Genomic DNA, 21847 nt, shown 5'->3' with positions numbered 1-21847 from the left:
CCCGATTTTGCAAGAGAGCAGAAGGTTCGAATGAAATCAAGTCATCAGACCTTGGTCTTGGAGCAGGCACAGGTCTAGGTGCTGGAACCGGTCTTGGGGCAGACACAGGTCTTTCAGGACTAACAACAATCCTTACTTTTGTTGGCTTTATTGAAACTTTTGTCGGCTTTACAGAAACTTTTACAGGTGGTTGAACAAACCTAACCACGGTAGGTCTTACATTAACAGACAACGGTCTCGCCTCAGTCGTTCGTCTACGAGTAGCAGGTTCATACCCAATGATAGGTCTTGTTGTTTTAATAGCCTCAACAAGCTCTTCCCTAGTCATTCTGGTATAGTCTTTTATAGCTCTTTCTTTAGCATCTCTTCTTAATGATGCCATTGATACTTTTTGATCTTTCACACTTTTACTTTCCATTTTTATTACGGAAAGATTTTTGTTTAAGCCACTTTCAATTTTTCGCTCTTTGGCGGTAGTTTTTGCTTTTTGCTTTTTAGCATCAGTTTTATCACCCATTTTATTAAGGGAAAGAAAATTTTTTTCGATGCATTCAATTTTTCGCTCTTTAGCAATTAAATCTGGTTTTGAAGAATAGATACTCATTTTATCTCTGCCGTGATTTTCTTTAAGTCAATTCAATTTTTTTTAAATCTTGGCACACTTTCAGCATATTTTCTTCTTCGAAAAGTTTTTACCGTTTTTTAATTCTTTTCGCGGGAGAATTAAAAACTTATGAAACAAGATAATTGGCAAAAATTTCGCTTATTGAGTCGTATACATGTGCTTGACCCATTTCATCAAATCTAATCGTATACTTTCTTCCCCACTCGTCATGTGCAGTAAATTCACATCCAGTCGCATGAATTTCTTTTTCTTCATCAAACAGATGCGCACGACCCATGGTATCAAATTCAATCACATACTTCCTCTCCATCTTTTTATTTATGCCAAGAATTTTATTTAAGTCAATTTTTTAACATGCTAAAAGTTAAAAAATCAATTTTGCTGCTTTTTACGTTTTTCAAGCTTTTCAGAATTTAAAAATTCAATCTTGATTCCATTATCCACCTTTCCATCTCGACGCTCTAAATATCTCCATCCACGTCCAGTTCCTGCCATCGCTTTGTAAAGAGACTTGTATTCAGTCACCTCACCCGTTTCTATGTCGGTTATTCTAACAGTGATGGGCTTTTTCTTAACAAAACTAAGCCATTCCCATTTTGGATCAACAGGTTTTTTTTCTTTTGGAGGAGGCTTTATTTTTTTTTCTTTTGCTCTTTCCAAAATCTCATCTTTACTGATCAAATTATTTTCAACCGCAAGCATCATCAACGTTATTAAATCATCTGCTGTTTTACTAACGCTGTTTTCATTCAACAAATTTTTCAAATACGATGTTGTATATCTCATTTTATTATACCAAGATTTTCTTTAAGTCAATTCAAAAAATCATGATTCTTTAGAATGTTCACCAATGACTGGTCTTGTGTTTTTTATTGCTTTCACAAGCTCATCCTTTTTCATTTCCGAGTAACCCTTTATCGCATGGCTTTTACCTAATTCACGCAATTCTTTTAACGTTTTGCTATCCATTTTTATTCAGATTAAAAACTAATAAACAGCAGTCATGTTGGTTCCGTCTGAAACAAATTTAAGCAGTTTGTCAGAGATCACCACTGCAAAAATAACGGTATTTGCAATAGTTGAAGTTCGAAATTTAAGGTTTACCACTAATTCAGCTGTTTCCGACGTCATTCTTTCTTTTTGCTTGCTGATATCCACAAAGAACAACGGATATAATTTTATATATTCAAGCAAGCTTAACCCAGATTGACAAACAAGTTCATTTGTACCGTAATATTTATCATCAAAAGAGAACGCATCTGAATAAGCCATGACCACTCTCTTTTCTCCAAAATTCAAGTCGTAATTGTAATTTGGATACTTTATTCCATTAACAGTCACGTAAAAATTGCTAACATCACAATGGTCGAATAGTGATGGATTAACTGTTTGACTGGAATTTCTGTTTGTCTGAAGTCCGAACAAGATAAATCTTGGAATGCTTTTGTCAGTAACTCTTCCAAGCGACCAGGTAAATTCTGTTTGACCAGCTGGAATAAGCTGTCTTTCACATTTGTTTGATTTATAAGCCACTTGAATGGGAATTTTTTGGGTCATTAAATTCATGAAATCAGTCTTTTTCGAAATATCCAATTCAACGCGAGGCATATAAAGTCTGAATTTTTTAAGGTTGATCATTCCTGCACTAACGCTCTCCGCTCTATAAATCGCATCATCACATTCTTTCTTTGTAAAGGTGATGGTATGCCTAAACCCATAAACAACTTTGTCATAGGTTTCGCAAAATCCAAAAATGTGTTTCAACGGAATTTTAAACGAAAAAGCTCCAACGGATGTAGTGTCTGCAAACAAGTGGTCTCGTCTAACATTGAATCCTGAATTTCCAACAAGATTTGACGTATCCATATACCACATCTGTTTTAATCCATCAGCAAACTGAAATCCATAAGAATATTTCATCAATCCAAGTATGGTGGTGGCTGGACCTGGATACATCACTCTTTCCACTTGCTCTCCCGACAAGTCATAAGTCACATCATTAAACAAATACATCAAAGCGTTGTTCACCAGTGCAATGTTGTCTTTAGCATCATAAAAGGTTCCATCGCTCTTTTTCAACACTCCTTCAATAAGAATGTAAGCCTCTGATGGTACTGTTTGAATCGATTGACAGTCAATCTCAAAAGTAATCGTGCCTGAAGAATTTAAATCGAGATTGGTTGGAAGGTACTCAAAAAAATCAACTTTTTCAATACCAATATCATACTCTGGGTTCTCAGTAACTCTTAATCGCTCAGTACTTATCATTTTTTATATAATAAAAAAAATTATTTAATTCATTTAAATGTCTCTCATTGCAAGACATTGCAAGTTTATAACAAGTCATCGCAATAGAATGCTATCTTCATACTATTTTCATACCCTGTCCCATTTTCACCAGGTCTTGAATTCGAATCGCGTTCTTTTTAGACATTTTCTTACTTTGAATAGATGAACCAGTCTTTAATTTTTCAATGGTCTTTTTACCTTTATCAATAGCTACATCTTTAGCAGCGGAAATGGCTGAAAGGGCTAACTCTGTCCCAGCAGATTTTGCAGCTGTAATCGCTTCTTGTCCAATTTTACTTGTTGCAGCATTTTTAAGCAAATTCACTGTTGCTTTTGACACACTTGACGCAGCTGCTCTTTTTATGAAATTTTTAATCATGTCCACAATACCACCTCCACCAACAACGTTCTTTTTCACATATCTTCTTTTGTTCACAATGAGCATTTTTTTTAAATAAAACAATTTTTTTAAATAATTTTATCAATAGTCCTCATTAACGATTTATATTCCTCTTTATTAATCTCTCCTTGTCTCAACAGCTCATCGCAAATAGCAACAACCTCGTTTCTTGAAGCCGTGTTTCCAGCATGCCAAGCAGCTATACTCAATTCAAGCTTTTCCACCAACGCATTAGGATCGCTTGGAAGAATAATGACACCGCGACCTTTTTTACCTTTTTCAATACGCATCATTTTTTCCCAAATAGGAGTAATAAGTTGTTGATACTTTGGTCTTCTTGATGATTTCGGTTTATGCGGTTGTGAATCAGATCTTATAGCATCACTGTCCATTAAAATTTTTTCATAATTTTGCAAATCTTCATTGGTATAGTTCTTTGGTATTGTTAATTCAGTCATCAGTTCCCAAAGACCTTTTGTTCCATTATACTTTTCTTCACCGACAATGATATCATTTCCATCTATTTCAACCTCCATTTTTCCAATGTACATTTTATCTCCAACTTTGTTCACTTCAAAAGGCATTTTGGATACAAATTTTCCTTTAAGCATCTTTTCATTGCTCTCGATGATGGGTTTAAATAGCTTGCTCACATCAGCTTGAAAATTCGTATCTGAAATGTTGTCATTCACGCTGTTCTGATAAATCCTCTTTCGTCCATCATTAATTTCTTTCACAATTTCATCTCTCTTGTTCGGGTCTTGTATTTTAAAGAAAAACATCTTTTTAAAATACGTGGAAAAAAAACATAAATTGGTTTTACGACTACGTTGATCCTTTCTTAAAATACGTGGAAAAAACATAAATTGGTTTTACGATTACGTTGATCCTTTCTTAAAAAGGTTATTGAACGTTTGAATCGCGTCTTCTCGTCCTTTTTGGATCAAGTTTTCTTTAGTAACTTCATCTATTCCCTTTTTGGTTTTGGTTCGTATTTCCTCCATCAAGGATTTAAATTTTTGAAGCTCATCAAGAATCAATTGAAACTCTGAATCGTTTATTTTTCCGTCTATCAACGCTTTGGAAATGTGCTCGCTAATCGTATTCAATTTTGACTCTGACAACACTTTGATCTTTTCATGCTTCTCCGCTTTTAATGCTAGTTTTTTGTTGACTTGTCCTCCTACAATGGATAAAAAACCCATTCCAATAGCCACACCTTCACACGCAATTGCTACAGGACTGGCAATAATCGTAGACAAAAGCCCTATTCCAGTCGCACCTAATGCAATGCATAAGACTTGCATCGTATTATCCACATTCGAAATGATTCTGAACACGCGATGGTACTTTTTGCTTAGATGAACTCTCTTTGCTTTTTCACTCTCTATCTCTTTCTGAATCTCGCTTATTTTATGAAGCCTATAAACATGCCCTTCATCTACAGGAGCTGATGGAAGAACTGGATAAAGTTTTTCATTCAATATTTCCATTTTTTATTAATAAAAAAACTATTTTAAATCAATATAGTTAATCTTGCAAAGTTTTTCTCCTTTTTTAACGGTGACTTCCTTGTTGTTATAATTGTGTATGGTTATAAATATCTCATCCACAGACTCGGAAAAAATAGCATCGTTTTTGAAATAATTCAATTGGTTGCTTATTTTATCCATCAAAGTGACGACAGCAATTCCTTTGTCTAATTGTAAACCTACAGACAACGATATCTGCTTGTGAGATACAGGAGGAAATTTAATGTCTTGTTGAGCAAAAATCTCATATTGTTTGTTAACGTTGAAATAAGGTGGATGATCTAACGTTTTCGTAGACACAATAATGTTGTTTGGTTTTCTTTCCTCCAACTCTCTAACCCTCTCTTCCAAAATTTTTAATTGCAAATCCAAACTATGAACTTCTGCTGAGGCAACATTTCTAAAAAACTTGTGAGGAGCATGCATTTTACATATTAAAAATAAATTTTTTAGATCATTTTATTCTTTATATGTGAGGAATAAAATGATTATCGTTTTAAGCAGCAGAAGCACACACTCTATATTCATCCTTTTTAAAACCTTCAATCAACGCCTCAATCTTTAATCTATTTCTTTTCTCCTCCTCATCATTGATGTAAATGATAAAGTTGTTTCCACCCGTTTCATTACGCATATCTTGTAACAATTCATTATATATATAATCATCATATTCATTTTGTTCTTCAACACTCATCGAATTGTAATCTAAAACTATAGTATCATTGTAAGGTCCATTGTAAGGTAAATCTTCAGGATCAACATCTTCTGAACTAGGCAAACTAAATACAGCAGCTTCGTCTAAAACATTAAAATCATCATCGCTTAAATAATATCTTTCCATAAATTCTTGCGTAAATTTTTCAGTATATTCTTCCATAAATTGTTCATAAATTTCTTCTATTTCATAAGTAAATTCATCTCTTTCTATCAACTCTAACGTATATTCTTCAAGACTAGTAATTTCTTCCGGCGTTGGAGGTTCTATCCTTTCATTCATTGCATTTAGCCGTTCTATCATCGCACGCTGATTTTCTGACATACTCATTGTTATTTTTTATATGAAAAGAAATTTATTTAACTCAAAATTCAAATTTTTTTTTCTTATCATACAAAACAGCGTGTCTATTTTTGCAAACTTAACAATTCATTATTATCTACCCATGAATTAAACGAGTCTGGATATCCTAACCATTTGACTAAAGATCTGTTCTTTTGCTTTCGAATGACTTTTTCAATTCTAAATATGTCTTGATTGGTCTTTTGCATTTCTTGTTCATAAAATGTACCTTGTATTTCTTCACCGTTAGCGTCAGTGATTTTATACGTGGGTGGATTCGTATACTGAACATTTGACACGGTAAAAACCTCTTCAGTCCATCTCGGTGTATACCCTTTTTCAAAATGAGACTTCTTTTTTACGATCCTCACTTGATCACCCATGGAAAATTTTGGTTTTGCTGGTAATGTTTGATCCTTTCCATACAGATTCCACCATACCCTACCTTTATTCTTTTCATCGCTAGCTTCCACTGGTGTCATTTTGATGGAAGAGTGCTTTGTGTTGTTGTAATTTTTCACCATCTCATCTAATACGTCAATATATTTATTGGTATTGTTGGCTGAAAAATATTTAAACATTCTCTCTTTCATCGTTCTGTTCCATCGCTCGACAACAGAACTTTTTTCCTCGTTTTCAGTGGAGTATAATTGCACACCCAACGCTCTCACGTGCTTGTTGTAAAACTCTTTTCCTTTATCTACCCACAATTTGACGCATTTTCTTTCACCAAAAATCTTTTTCAACGATTCTGCCACTTCAAGACCTGTTTTGCTTTTTAACGGAACGATCCATCCATACTTTGAAAACACGTCGATCACCATGAGTAAATATTTTACGCCCTTGTTGAATTTTGAAAACGATTGCATATCCACCAAATCTGCGGCCCATATTTCATCAATGTCGTTTACAATCACCCTTCTTCTTTTAAAATGATGAATCACCGGTTTATGAAGCTCCTCTGCAAGCTGATCCGTCCATTTCAAATCACTCACACCCAATCCAAATTTAGCTTTGGCTTTGATGATGGGTTCGATGATTTTTCGCTCGCTTATTTCTCTCTGAGTAGGATTTTGTATAGAATCCATTTCTTCAAGCATCATTCGATCTGCTAAATTTCTGTTTTGCTTGTCGTTAAAATACTTGTAAGCTAAATCGTGGTGATATGCAGCATTGTCTACTCTATCCACCGGTTTGCTCCACTCTTGATACATGTTTGTGGAAGTAAGCCTTTTGTCTAAATTGGTACCAGGCCCTGCAAAGTTCATCCCTGGAATGTGCATTTCTCCTGGAAACTTTGCCCATGGAAGCTTTATTTTTTTTGAAAAATTGTTGATCGATTCTACCAAGTCTCCTCCACTAAGCGCATGCGCAGAAACAAACTTGCATTTACCTCTTCCGCAGACGACACAAGCTCCTTTGACTATATGCTTGTTGTTTTTTGTGATCTCGTTTTTCAAGTGAATGGTTTCAGTCTCTCTTCTACACTTAACACAGTACATTTTTTAACATATATAAAAACTTTTTTAATATAAAAAATATGGAAGTGATGAAATTGTCGTGTAAAATTGGGAAAACCAAAAGAAACAACAGCAAGCTTTTACCGAGAAGCATTCGAGGAATCATCGTTGGAAAGTCTGGATACGGAAAAACAACGTTGCTGCTCAATTTACTGCTCAGACCTGGATGGCTCGATTATAACCGCTTGCAAGTGTTTGGAAAATCCCTTTTCCAACCTGAATACAAAATACTCAAAAGATCATTCGAAAATAAACTTCCTAAAAAGGATATTGTTGATTTGTTAACGGATGATGTACAAGACGAAATGGAAAAATTGAATTTAATCCATGAAGATGTTATTAACGATCTTTCAAAAAAATATTCCAACAATGATGATATGGAATGCCAATTTTTCGAAACAGCAGACGATGTACCTGAACCTGAAGATCTTGATTCATCCAAAAACAATTTAATGATCTTTGACGATTTGCAATTGACTAATCAAAACAAATGTGAAAAATACTACATCCGAGGAAGGCACTCTAACGTCGACTGCTTTTACCTCGCTCAAAACTATTTCGAGATTCCAAGACATACCATTAGAGAAAATGCTAACTTTATTTGTCTCTTTAAACAAGACCAAAAAAGCGTTAATCACATTTATCAAGATCACGTTTCCTGCGATATGAAAATAGAAGATTTTAAAGCCTTTTGCAATCATTGCTGGAATGAACCTCACGGATTTGCTGTCATTGATCTCTCTTCTAAAAAGAACGAGGGAAAGTACCGAAGCGGGTTTGATGATTTTTTATTTTTCTAAAACAATTTAAAAAATAATTATTATTTTAAAAATGACAGGTATAATCATCGGTGTAGATGGAAAATCAAGTGTTATCACTACTGAATTTTTGGATAAAATCGTTTTTGACGAAGGAAAAAGTTATGAAATGGCTTTTCTCGGTCTTGAGACTTACAACAGCATTCCAAATGTAAACAGTAAAAACAATTCTTTCAAATACAGCATGGACAATGGAGCTCATTGGGAGAACATTAACATTCCATCAGGAAGCTATGACATTAAAGACATCAACAATTATTTACAAAAGACCGTCTCAAACACAATAAAAAATTATGCGTCTCAAAGCGCTAGCTACGTCACAGCAAATAAAATCAGCTACTCTCCCGATAACATAAAAATCGGATCCAATTTAAGCACTTTAAAATCAACCATCACACTTGGAATGAATTATTTGATGGATTTGAACGTGGAAAACAGCATCGCATCAGTTTTAGGGTTTACTAAAAGAAAATTAAATTCCAATTCCGAATACGAGTCGGATCAAATCGTTAGAATTTCAAGCATTAGCACCATCAGAATCGTTAACAACGTTATCGGATCATCCTATATTAATGGAACCCAACTCAATTGCATTTACTCCTTTTATCCAAATGTTAGTCCTGGCTATAAAATCATTGAGAGACCAATGCATTTGATTTATCTTCCTGTTAAACTGTTTGAAATTTCAACAATGGTTACTCGCATCATTGATCAGAATGGAGATTTGGTTGATTTTCGTGGAGAGGATATTGCAATACGATATCATATTCGAGAAGTGAAATAAATAATTTTTAATACATAAAAAATGAGCAATTATCAAAATATCAAAATTAATATCTCGCAGAGCCAATCTGATAAAATTAAAAAAGCCATTCAAGACAAAACCGATACTAGCATTAAGCTTTCTCATCAAGACTTGAACGGTAAACATGTTCTCGCTATCACTAATGCGCAATTGAATAAAATTAGAAAAGCGTATGAAGCTGGTAAAGGAGTCACACTCAAACTGAGCAGAAAACAATTATCATACAACTCGAAAGTTGAAGGTGGATTTATCGGAGCTCTTTTACCGTTATTAGGTATGATAGGCAGCACTCTTGCTACAAGAGTAGTCCCAGCTCTAGCTACTGGATTGTTAGCAGGTGTAGGCTCTTCTGCCGGTTCTGCTATGGTTGATAAAATTGCTGGAAGAGGTCTTTTTTACATGAGCAAAAATGGGAAAGGAATGAAGATAAAAACTTTAGGTGGAGAAGGATTGTTTATCACCCCATGGACTAAAAATGTTTACGGTGATGGACTCTTCATTAAAACTGGAAAAGGCTATCAATCTGCTGGAGCTGGATTATTACTCGGACCTAACTCACCCTTTAATAGTATACCCTTTTTAGGTGCTATTCTATGAAAATCGCTTGTTAAAAAATTCGGATAAACTTTTTAAGAAATTAAAAAAATGATTGACTTTCAATGGATTGACGTAGAAGGAATTGTTTTACCTAATGAAGCTTTAACTAACTTTCAATTGATAAAGGCTGCTAAACAGTTAAAATTAAAAAACTTTCGAGGCGTGTTTGTCAGGGATGAGTTACCAAAAAAGCCAAGAAAAAAAGAATGTGGTATTGTGAATACAGGAGATTCAAGCACTGGTGGGTTTCATTGGGTGTGCTGGTATAAAGACGGTGACAAAAAATACAGCTTCGACTCTTATGCTCAGCCTCCTCTTGTTGAGGTCATTGATTATTTAAAAAGCCCAGTCTTTTACAACAGCGAGAGAGTACAGTTTGGTAATACGTCTTATTGCGGTCACTTGTGTCTTTACGTTTTAAAAAAATTGAATGAAGGTCTTGACTTTCAAGAAGTTATCAATACCTTGTGGTGAAATTTTTAAAGAATAAATTTTTTTTAAAAATAACAAACCATGAACGTTATCCGATCTCATCAGCATAACATTTACACCGAAGAAATCAACAAAGTCGCACTCAGCGCTAACGATGATAAAAGACACATCTTACAAGACGGTATTCACACCCTAGCCCTTGGACACTACGGAATAAAACCGCGCTTTACATTTATGGACTATGATAAACTCTTTAACATTATGGAATAAATTACGAAAAAGATACAGTTTTATACTTCTTTGCAGGTTCCAGCATGATATTAACAATGAGATGGAAATCTAATAACATTTTTACATTTTAAAAACACAACACCATCTTGAATTCCTTAAGTATGGAAAAGTATCAATGAGCCAGAATCCGCATATTGTAGTAGTTTGAGGCTTTTAGTAAAGTTTACTAACAGTGATCTATTAACTGGCGTAAATGCGGACGTAGTAAATGTGCACAACCATTATGGAGAACTGGTGTAAGTGCAAATTTGCGTAAGTGAAAAAAGGTAGAGGGGGAAATTATAAATGCGTCGTACATATTTACGCATATTTACTTAAGGGTTCTAGCTTGTGTGAAAATGTTTGACGTACTGATACCAATTTGCCTTGATTCGTATTAACCCGATAATATTAACAATCCTGTCTCTCCACTACATCCACACTTAGGCTAGATTAGAGATAATAAATTCAGCTGCTGCCGTCAAACATATGCAGCCCTAACCTTTCGCAACTCGGTAACTTTAATACGTGTTTTGTGGTACTTTTCAATTTTTACAAAAATGTACACAAAAAGCCTCGTTCATAATTTGACTTAGTGAATTTAGAGCAAAATTGCAAAAATGAATTCGGGAAAATTACGAGCCTACAAAATAATGTTAACCTAAGTTTGTATGATCAAAATGCTGAATATAACTTCATTATAAATTTATGATATTATGAAATTTTAAGTCTGAAATAAATTAAAATTGAATTACTAAAAAACCGACCGACACCGAACCAAAAATCTTAAAAATGCTACTATTTCTAAACCGCATAATTGAATAAATATTTTAAATTGTCGTAGATTTCAACATTTTAGTAACTAATTTATGAATAAAGGGGATTTTTTTTTTACAGTTATTATGGATGTTATAACAAACTCCTAAAGAAGATATTATATGATAATATATTTATAAGATTAAAAAATCCTTTAACACGTGAATTAAATATTTACAAAAATATTAAATAGAATCTCATTCTTGAACAAAAGAAAAATAATAAATAAAAGTAATCATAAATATATAAGTGCAAAATATACAATATAAAAATATTCCACCAAATATCTCCATCAGCCTCCCATAAAAATACTAAATAAAAATATTAAATCAACCACTTTCATTAACAAAGTATAAATAAAGCTATGAATTCAGAATCTAATGAAAAAAAAAAAATATATTTGGACCGGGTATTAGTAAGGTACTGGATTCGTAAAGGGAGAAGAATGATGTTTCTTATCTCTGTGACGATAATCTGAGTTGTCTTCTGTTACTTGTAACAACGAAATACCGCATGATACTGAATCGCTGTGAACTACGATGCGCTTTTCGGATTTCCTTAAACGTTTTAAAGTTTTTACTTCACATAAACAAAGTACAACTTAACATAAACAAAACTATGTAACAAATTGACGAGAGAATATTTGTAAGAGGATATTTATAAAAAAAGATTATTTGAGAGAATATCGGTCATAAGTTTACTTGAAAGAGAAAATGCAATCGATCACAAATAGCAAGGAAAAGAAACATACCGATTAGTGTTCTTGCATATTGATACCAGCCAATAACTGAAACTAAACTGATTTGAAACGCCGAGCGGTAAACCAGGCTGAGACCGACTTATGAAAATATATAATAGAAAAGTGATGAGCAGATTAGCGAGCGCATATATCCAACTGATACAAAATGAGCATAAGATGCAACAAAAACTCTGCATAAAGAATTAAAAAAAAATATAATTAAAATAATTTAATGATGAAAATAACATATTGATAAAAAAAAGCAAAACTTATAATTGGATAGAACAATCCAGACTATAATCATTTAAAAGTATATATTATCAAAATAAAAACAAACAAAAAAAAAACATACACCAATTAAGGAAACCCATCTGTTGCATAGCTTTGAACAGATATTTGATTGCTTAGGACCAATTCTCTCAGCAAAATCATTCTCTGCTGAAAATTTTACGACTTTAAATTAGTGTAAGAAATTTATAAGAAACACCATAAAGAGATTGTTAATAACTTGATTAATAAAATGGAAATAACGCAACTGAAGGAAGCTTGACATAAATATAAATTTAAGAATTTGATGACTGTTCATACTTACCATCTTCAACATAGTCATGATCATCATTTGGATGAGTTTCAGATTGGTTATCCATACTTTGAGTATCATTTAAATAAGAAAAAGATGGAGAACTGGTTTGCGAAGTTGCACCATAAGAAGTTTCATTTAATTTGTCTACGTTCAAGTTTTGTTGACTCTTTTGAATATTAAAACTCATTGTCATTGCAAAATAAGCATAGTTAACAGCTGAATAGGTAGTTAAAAATGGCATTGTGACAATAGGTGCCAAGGTATTCAAATTGCCAACAAATACAAAAACAAAGGCAATTGCAGCAATAATAAGTGTGGCGTTGTGAGGCTCTTCATTAACACCTTTCTAAATTAATATTTACAACGTTAAAATATTTAGCGAAACTTTTATTTTTAGAAGGATGGAATACATCTTTTCAAACTAACTTTTTTTTTTTGTATAGTATTAGAAAAAAAATAAACTCAAAAGCAGTTCTAAACAACAAATGCAACAAACTTTGAACCCTCAACAATTTGTTGACTATTTACACTAAAAGTAATGAACTAAAATGAGAATGAGGAGGTTAAGATGAAACATTCAATATTTAAAAACTTATTATCAGCAAATCAAAATTTTCATCAAAACTTTCATATTAAAATTCCATTATTGAACTTTTACAAATTTAGATTTTTATTAGCTGTATATCTTGTCCATCTGTTTGTATGTAAGTGTAAATTTCAATTGGGAGTTCAATTAAGTTGTATCACAAACTATTATAAATAATTCAACATGACCTTATCAGAAATTATAATGCAGTTTTATTAGAAAAACTGCAAATTTAACACTTACAGTTTTCGCCAGTGGCTTAAGAATAAATAGAACATTGTCTTTAGCTATAGATTGCAAAACACGTGGTGGTCCAACTAAACCTCCTAATACTGAAGAAAGTGCAGCAACAAATAATCCACATAGAAGCAACACTCCAGCTATCGACATCTAAAAAGTGAAACAAGCATGTTCAAAAAGTTAAAAAACTTAAGAAGCTATTTGCTGTTTTGTGGTATTTTTGTGAACTGAGAGCTCAAAAAATCATAAATAAAAAAACACTAACTTTTTCCATGATCATGTAGTCAGTTTGCAAAGCATATCTTGAGCATGTGGATCCCAGAAACAAAACAATTGACGTGTAAAGTGCTGCACTGAAGTAATTTTTTATGTTCAGAATTTCAAATAATTCAAGAACGAAATTAAAAAAAAAAAAAAAAAAAATTAAAAAATAAAAAAGATAAAAAAGTAACAATAATTACTTATGTTAACAAAAATAAATAAAGTAAAGCCTACCAAACTCCAAGACTTGCAATTGATCCTTCAGGGATGCTTTCATCAGGGTTTTTTAGATCTCCGCTCATATTAACACCTGCCATTACTCCACAAGCACTGGGGAAAAAAACACCCAAAACAACAAAAAAAGTTATCTGGTCTGTAAATTGTGCATTTAGATTTTCCCTGAAATTATGATTAGAAAATCCAGTAAATCCAACCTCTAAATGAAAAAATTTTATAAGACGTTATTTAAGAATAAACACAAAAAATTCAGAAAAGTTACAATAATATCAATATAATAAAAAGTATAGTCATCTATATAATTGCATTTTATAATTATTCATTCTTAATCATTATTTTATCTAAAAAAAAAAATTAAAATAAAAAATCAAATAGCAAAAAATACATCTAACCAGGCTTGTATAACACAAGTGTACCAATCACAAAATCCATGATCCCAAGAGCAATAATCACTAATAGTATCAACTGAAAGCGAACAACCCATTTTACACCTGAGATGGCTATACTTAGCATTATAAACAAAGTAGTAATGCTAACTAAACAAACAGACCATTTATTTTTCCAACTGGCTAGCTGGCACAATGATTCAGCAAAACCTGTGCAATATAATGAGGTAGCTGTGGCCTAAAGCAAAATATAGAATTACATAACCAACGTATCCTTTCTTGGAATGTCCTAAAACAAGTAATACCCTTAGATGCAAGAATCTGTTCTTAAAGTCATCTTTTCATTTTAACCTAAATTGTTAAACTTAACTTCATTCTTAACCTCTTTAATATTTTCTTTGTGTATAAGTTATAAAATAAAACAGTTAAAAAAAAAAAAAAAAATTAAAGCATAATACAAGACCTTTAAAAATAAGAGAAATAATAAATGCATCTGTATAGTATGTAAGATTTTATTTATACAATAAAGTACGCTTTAAACAAACAAAAAATACAATTTGATATCTATAAAATGGGCTAAAGTTAAAGAACTGTGGCAGAAAATTAATATACTGTCAGATATAAGTTTCAGATATTAAGATCTCCTTTGATAAATTATTCTTGACAGCTCTCTTTTTTGTGTTAAGATTATACTTGTGCACTTCATTTAGCAAGCCAATATGGTTTTTTGCTTTCCTCTTAGGAACCACAAAGATTTACAGAGGTTTACAAAGAGATTTGCAAAGATTAAAAAGTTTTTTAGGAAGTTAGAAAATGTTGAAAAAAATGTTATTAGTGCAATTTAAGTTAAAAATAAACAAAATAAATTTCCATTGCACTTTTAATTTGATTATTTTAACAATTCAGAAACTTTAATTTGTGCTGATCTTTTTTTACTTGTGTATTATTGGGCTCAATCTCAATTTGGAAATTATCATTAGTTTTTCAGTAGGGTACTGCTCCATCTCATAAAGCTAGTTTTGTTCAAGCTTGATGTCCTGAACTTCCTTAACTTGCTTCTAATGAATGGCCTCCCTCAACTCCAGATCTCAATCCAATGGATTGTTAGATGAGGACTGTTCTTGAGACAAAAGCCTGTGAAAACCACACAAAAATATTGATTTGTTAAAAAAAAAACCATGATTAAAGCATGGGATGATCTTTATCTCTCTTACTTGCATGCCACCATGGACTCATTTACCTTATGTCTTTATGCATCCCATATAGTAAATGAAGATATCTTTGAAATCTAACTGTTTTTTCTATTGTTATAATTTTAATAAACATCTCTACTTTCAAAAGCCTGAATTTTTGAGTAACTAGAAAATTCTTCAATACTATCCTTTTTTAAGGGTGGACAATTTTGACCTACCTTGTATAAGTATTATTTAAATAATTTACTTTATTAAGAATTTTTTCATTAGAAATAAAAACTACTTCTAAAAATACAGGTTACTTATTTTTTGCAGAACCTGTTTATAAAGCTTTAAAATCTCTCCCCCCCCCCTCTCAATGCAGAAAAAATCTAAGTAATATTTTTTACTAAAATGTGAACCAAAATTTTAAAATTTCAATTATCCTTTTTTTGTCAGGATAAACCTAACTGATATATTTAAAAGACAAAACCTTACTTAAAACATTGAATACTAATTTAAAAAATTCAAACTTAAAAGTACTGTTCTGAACATGTCATCTGCTAAAAATCAGACTTGGGTCAATTACTTTAAGCAGGCTTGGGTCAATTACAATGTAATATAATTACTTGTAATTCAATTGTAAGCACAAGTAATTATAATTCAATTACTATTAAAACCTCAAGTAAATGTAATTCAAGTACAATGTAATTGTACCTTGTAAAATACAATAACCATTACAATTACTTCATGAAAATGTATTTAACTACAATTAAATTACAATTACAATTATAATTGACCCAAGTCTGCTGTAAATTAAACCAACAATGCTTAATGTATAAAAATATACAGAAGTGGATTGAAAAAATATCAACTAAAAAAGTATATATGTAAAAAACTATAAATTATAAAATATTTTATTATTCTGTTAAAAGCCTAGAGGATTTAAGCTTAAAACCTTTTACATAAATGAACATCAAGGCAATAAAAGTTATGTCCAGTTAGATTAGCTTGCATTAAAGGGCATATTAACAACAAGAGTACCTAAAGTGGATTTCAAGCAATGAAAATATTTGTTGGTTAAAAGCAGGTAGTCTTTTGTAATTTTAAAACAATTAGCCTTGCAAACCCTTTAATTAGATATTAGCTTTTTCAACCCCTCACTCCCCTCCCATTCCTTCAAAAATATTTTAGCTGTGCCAATTTTTATATAATAAACATAAATCTGTAATTAAGAAAAAACTTAGTCTATATACTTTTCACAGCATTACATTTCTTGCAACAATGCTAACAATTAAACATAAGAACTGAATTTTTTAAACACTCTGAATATATTTTGGTATTTTTCTTGAATACTTTTTACTTACATTTCCAATGCAGTATAGCAAACCAATTGTTGCACCAATTTTACCACCAAGAACTTGTGTGATAATAAAGTAGACTCCTCCCTTACCAACATAGCAGCGCTCACATATACCAACAGCAGACATTAGCGTCACAAAAGCTATCAAGAAAGAGAGCATCACAACCAAAAGCGATAAACCAATTCCAGCATAACCCTAACATTTAATAACATCATATCTTATATTTATCTTATGTGATCATATCCTTTGTTTTATCATTGAACTACCAGAAATTTAAATAATGGCAAATGGAACAACTAAATTAAATTTACATATTTGCTGAAAATATGTCAGAAAATCTTTATTTATGAAAATGTTGAATAAAATTAAATTTTAAGCTTACAATCATCCAACCAGATCGCAGGAAAACAACAACACTAACCATGTTCATGATACAAGAAGTAAACACACCTAAAAATAAATTTAAAACACGATTTCATCAGGCTCCTGGCTGAGTATTAACTCTTGCCTTTCAAATATTCTTTAGTTTCTTTTCTGTTTAGCATCCCATGCTTCTTATAAATATTCCCACAACTACTTTTTTGAAAGTCCAGTTTCTTTTTACTGGAGGGAACTCTTCCATAACTTGAATGTCTGCTTAGAATCATTATCTTACTCAAAAATCTTTTTTTAATTTGTGCGAAAAAACTGTTTTGTTTAATAGCTATCTTCCTTTAAGTTATCAATATGTAAATGATTTCAAAGATGTTTTTATACATTTCACAAAAATTAAAAAAAGCATATTGACTTCCAAAATTAACTTTGTGGATTCCATTACAAGGAATCGACAGGCTGTTCTTATTTCAAAAGATAACTAAGTATTAATCTATTTAACTCATTACTTAATGGAATAAAAAAAAAAAAAAAAAAAACTTCTTTTTTTCTTTTACTGTAATGAAGTGGTCCATTGTTAAAATCTCTATGAAATATTTTTGAAAGAAAACTGCTAACTGGAATTTTAGAAAAAGCTGTTGTTTAATAGGCAGCTGAGAAGAGGAACTATTTAATACCAAAGTAACTCATACTCTTGTAACCCAAGAGCCTATCTATCAGCAGTTCTAGGTATGCTGGCCCCAAAGTTCTCAAGCCTTTTGGGAGCATGGAGAAATAAAGGATTACCAAAATGAATTAAAAGTATAGCTTCTTTAAACAAAGAGACATAATTTTCAATTTTTAAATTCAACAAAAATTGTTCTTAAACAAATTTTACATCAGGGGTTATACTTAAGCATACAATTATACTTATAATATCCAAAATAATAAGAAAATAAATCAATAAAAAAAACTAAGATGTATATGCTTAAACCTCATTAAGTGAAGGTTTAAATTACACAATGATAAAGATATTCTGGAAAAAATTAACATTTCATTTATTTACTTAGAACTGATGGAATCTATTCTTTGAAGTATCAACTAAAATCTAATAACATGGTACTTACCATCCCATGTACCAAAATAAATTTTTGAAGTAACAAAAAAAGAGGATTTCCACCATGAACCTCGCTTTTCAGCATTCTGATATTAAAAATAAAAAAAAAACAGTTTAAAATGAAAACAAAGAGCAAAACTTGATAAACAAAGTTAACAATAGGATTTTATAACAAGACTATACCAACTAGAAAAAAAAAAAGAAAAAAAAAACAAAAAACAAATACTAAGTTATAAAAATTATACTAAATTTCAATAAAACTTTAAAAAATTTGAACTACTAAAAAACATTTAGCCTCTTTATTATTTTTATTCATTTTTTGTTTTATGAATATAAAGAGTTTATGATGCAAATAACTAAAAAACACAATTTCATAGTTGAAATCATTTGTGCCAACTATATTGTACTTTTAAGGCATTCTTCATTAGCTGAGAACCCTATAAATTTTCTTGAGAAACAATTTGAATTATAAAGGTTTGTGAACTTTAGTATCTGGGTAGGGAAGTTACCACTTTACATACAAAATGTTCTCTCTCAAATTTAACTAGCCTAATTAAAATCAATTCAAAATTTCTATTTATCTAAAAACCTGTTCTTGCTCATCTTCAAATAATTCTTTAAATTTAGGTTCTGCTTTTGTTTTAGGCAAAGATTGCTCATCAAAGTCATTGTTCTTTGATTTATATCCACTTTTCTGTGATAAACCAAACTTTATCCAGTCAACTTTTGTTGAAGCTTTTTCATCCATAATAAGTTCATTGATCCATTTTTATTTAATCACCACATATAAGCATTAGATCATTTATATAATCTGATTATATTGCTTTTAACAACATGCAATTAGACATTTAAAAAGCACAATATTGTTAAAATACAGAATAAAAGTGCTATACAAATACTTAATTTCACCCTGAACAATTATTGTAAGTACACAAAAATAAGTAATCACTATAATTCCAATAAGTTTTTGGGTATAGAATAGCACTGTATTAGTGCTAATGATTAGCGATATAGATAACATTCTAAAAATAATAGATTAAATGTTAAATTATTCAGTAGGAAACAGCCTACATAGCTATTATTGTATGTAAATTATGTATGACATTTACAGACTAGAATATGAGGAAGTTCCATTCCAGGAAATAGTCACTCACGAATAGGATGTTTTTCAAGATTTTCTAATGTAAAATTTTTTACTTTTTCGTTTGGCGTTAATTACGAAAACTATCTACGGAATCACAAACGTTAGCTCGCATTCGACTAACGGTAAGATCGAATAATTTGGGATGGTTTTACGCAGAAAAGTACAAAAAGTTTTTTTAAAACGAAGCTTAAGATAATTAAAAAAGATCAGTTCGAGACAAATCGATGCATTGAGAATAACGTTATTATAGAATTTGGGATATTTAATTAAAAAATCCCACATCCTTCAATGTTGACAAGTACTTTTGATTGTAGTACTTAGTACACTTGCAATTAAGTACTCAGCTTATTTTTCTAATGTATTTTTAAGCAATGCTTATAACTTAAATTTGATAACTAAAGTTCATAAATGTAAGCGCTTATAGGAACGTGATGACCATTAATTCGCATATTTGTATTAAGATTATAAGTCAAGACTTTCCGGTGTAAATACATTTTGTTAACAATGAAAACAGACGGAGTGGTTGAGAGTGTCTTTCCTAATTCGAAGAAGTTGGGATTAAATTGTCTTTGGGCTAATATGACCAGTAACTCTTTTAATTTCACAGTGTCTCTAGGCTCACAATAAGTACAAATAATGAAACTTTATTTTTACGCGTCACTAGTGACACGTAAAAAAAAAAGTTTTATCATTTGTACTTATTGATTACTTTTTTTAAATAAGAAAAAAAAAACTTTAAAATTGATTTTTTTTTTTTTTCTTTTAGAAATTTTTTTGAGTCACAGGTGAAAAAAAAATGAAGTCCAAAAAATATTCTACAGAAGGGGTGGCAACCGGAAAGCATTAACTCCCCCCTCCCCCTCCATTCCCTTGCAATATCCCTAGGCTCTAGACGTTATGGATTTACACATTAAAAAACAAATTCTGTGTTTATATTTCTTACGCTCAATTTGCTGTTTTTTGTTTGTCTTACACATAGGTCAAAACGCCCGAGGCCTAAGTAATAAAAACTACCTTTTTGCAAAGGTTTTTATCTATTTAGTCTATTTTGATGACAATGCAGTAGTTCCAACGCTTTTCTAACTTTTAGATGTCACCATTCTACAATTATAATTACCTACAAAATAGGTTTCAGATTCGGTGATGAATTTTTCGTCTGAGGCAAATCTTTTTGAGCTCGGAAAAGAGGTGGTAATCGCTGCTCAGTCGGACAGAGTGTGTCAAAATACCCAAAAATCATTTTGACCACATTAGATTCTGAGAAGTTGTCAAAAGGATCGACACATAAATTATCGGAAATATTTATTGAAATAGACAGTAAATATCAATAAAAATATTATTTCATCCGCTAATTGATACTCATGAGCATAATGCTTTTTTTCATGTTTCTGATAACTAAATTTCTCACGCTACCATTGTTTTAATTTAATTCCATTAAATACCATTTTAAGTTTGGTGCTTTGTTTTAATAATGTTTTTTTATTTTAAAACAGTTGAATGTAAAGTTATAACAAATACTTCGTGTTCGGTTAATAGTTAGTGATGTTCGGTTAATAGTCGGTAATGTTCGGATAATTGTCGGAGTGCAAAACTTATATTTTCATAATTTGTTTATATACTAATATTTCATTAGAAAATTTTAACTACTAATCTGTTATCCTAATTGTGTAAATATAAATATATAGCTATTATTTTTTTTGTATTGAAACAAGTTTTTGGTTGTGTACATGGCGTTGCTGTGTACACAACCTCAACAAAAATGAAAACTTTAGTAAACCTTTGAGTTCGTCTTTTTTTTATTACATTTCCTTGAAATACTAATTATTTTTTTAATAGTTATATGACTACTAGGAAAACACAGCAATAAATAAAACTTAGTTTTTAGATGAAGTATTTTGATATTTATAACTGTTTACGAGATATTTGTATTGAAGATATTTTTAAAAAATATTGAAAAAATCATGAAGTTACTTAATAACATTCTTTGAGTTGTCGCGTTTGATCAGAATTATGACAAAGCTAGGAAGTCAATACTCACCAAAACTCTTTTCATCTTAAATCATTTCTCACATTTTAATGTTAAAAAAACAATGTGAAATAAAATCTCTTTAATCATTCAAATACAAGGTCGGCAATAAATTATGTTATGAACTGACAATAAAATCAATTGTTATTAGTTCAGTAGTTCTGATAAATGGCACAGCTATTTGTGTATAATTTATGTAACTTGAGTTCGCACTCAAAGTATGGCTAATCACAATTGTATCATACAAAGTATGGCTAATCATAATTGTATCATACAAAGTATGGCTAATCATAATTGTATCATACAAAGTATGGCTAATCATAATTGTATCATACAAAGTATGGCTAATCATAATTGTATCATACAAAGTATGGCTAATCATAATTGTAAAAACATTTCAAACACTTTTTGTTATACATGTGGTGACTTTATAAATAAAAAAAATCATAGAAACATTTTACTGACTTTGTGAAAAAAGTA

At 31.0% G+C, this 21847-nt stretch overlaps 1 protein-coding gene across 5 annotated transcripts; it reads right to left on the bottom strand.

Moving 5' to 3' along the window:
• Window positions 1-11278: 11278 nt before the first annotated feature.
• LOC145189378 (solute carrier family 12 member 8-like) lies at window positions 11279-21454 on the bottom strand. 5 transcript variants are annotated; one of them, XM_090087894.1, is made up of 12 exons: window positions 18787-19060; window positions 18208-18283; window positions 17112-17179; window positions 16733-16924; window positions 14200-14431; window positions 13805-14006; window positions 13575-13662; window positions 13313-13459; window positions 12493-12829; window positions 12253-12338; window positions 11913-12091; window positions 11279-11718 (listed from the first exon to the last, which is right to left on the bottom strand). In XM_090087894.1, the coding sequence occupies exons 1-12, from the start codon at window positions 18943-18945 to the stop codon at window positions 11574-11576; spliced, it is 1911 nt and encodes a 636-aa protein (XP_089944020.1). In that variant the 5' UTR covers window positions 18946-19060; the 3' UTR covers window positions 11279-11573. The 5 variants fall into 5 exon arrangements, 4 of the variants coding, with proteins under 4 accessions (XP_089944020.1, XP_089944021.1, XP_089944022.1 ...); XM_090087895.1 differs by lacking the exon at window positions 18787-19060 and adding an exon at window positions 21380-21454 and having other exon boundaries at window positions 11419-11718; XM_090087896.1 differs by lacking the exon at window positions 18787-19060 and having other exon boundaries at window positions 11419-11718; window positions 16733-16869.
• Between the last annotated feature and the right edge of the window lie 393 nt (window positions 21455-21847).

Source organism: Hydra viridissima, unplaced genomic scaffold (genome assembly GCF_058129835.1).
Source record: "Hydra viridissima isolate aposymbiotic clone 2 unplaced genomic scaffold, HvirCarnegie_v1 scaffold_5, whole genome shotgun sequence".
Taxonomy (NCBI): domain Eukaryota; kingdom Metazoa; phylum Cnidaria; class Hydrozoa; order Anthoathecata; family Hydridae; genus Hydra; species Hydra viridissima.
This window is presented reverse-complemented; position numbering and strand designations above follow the sequence as displayed.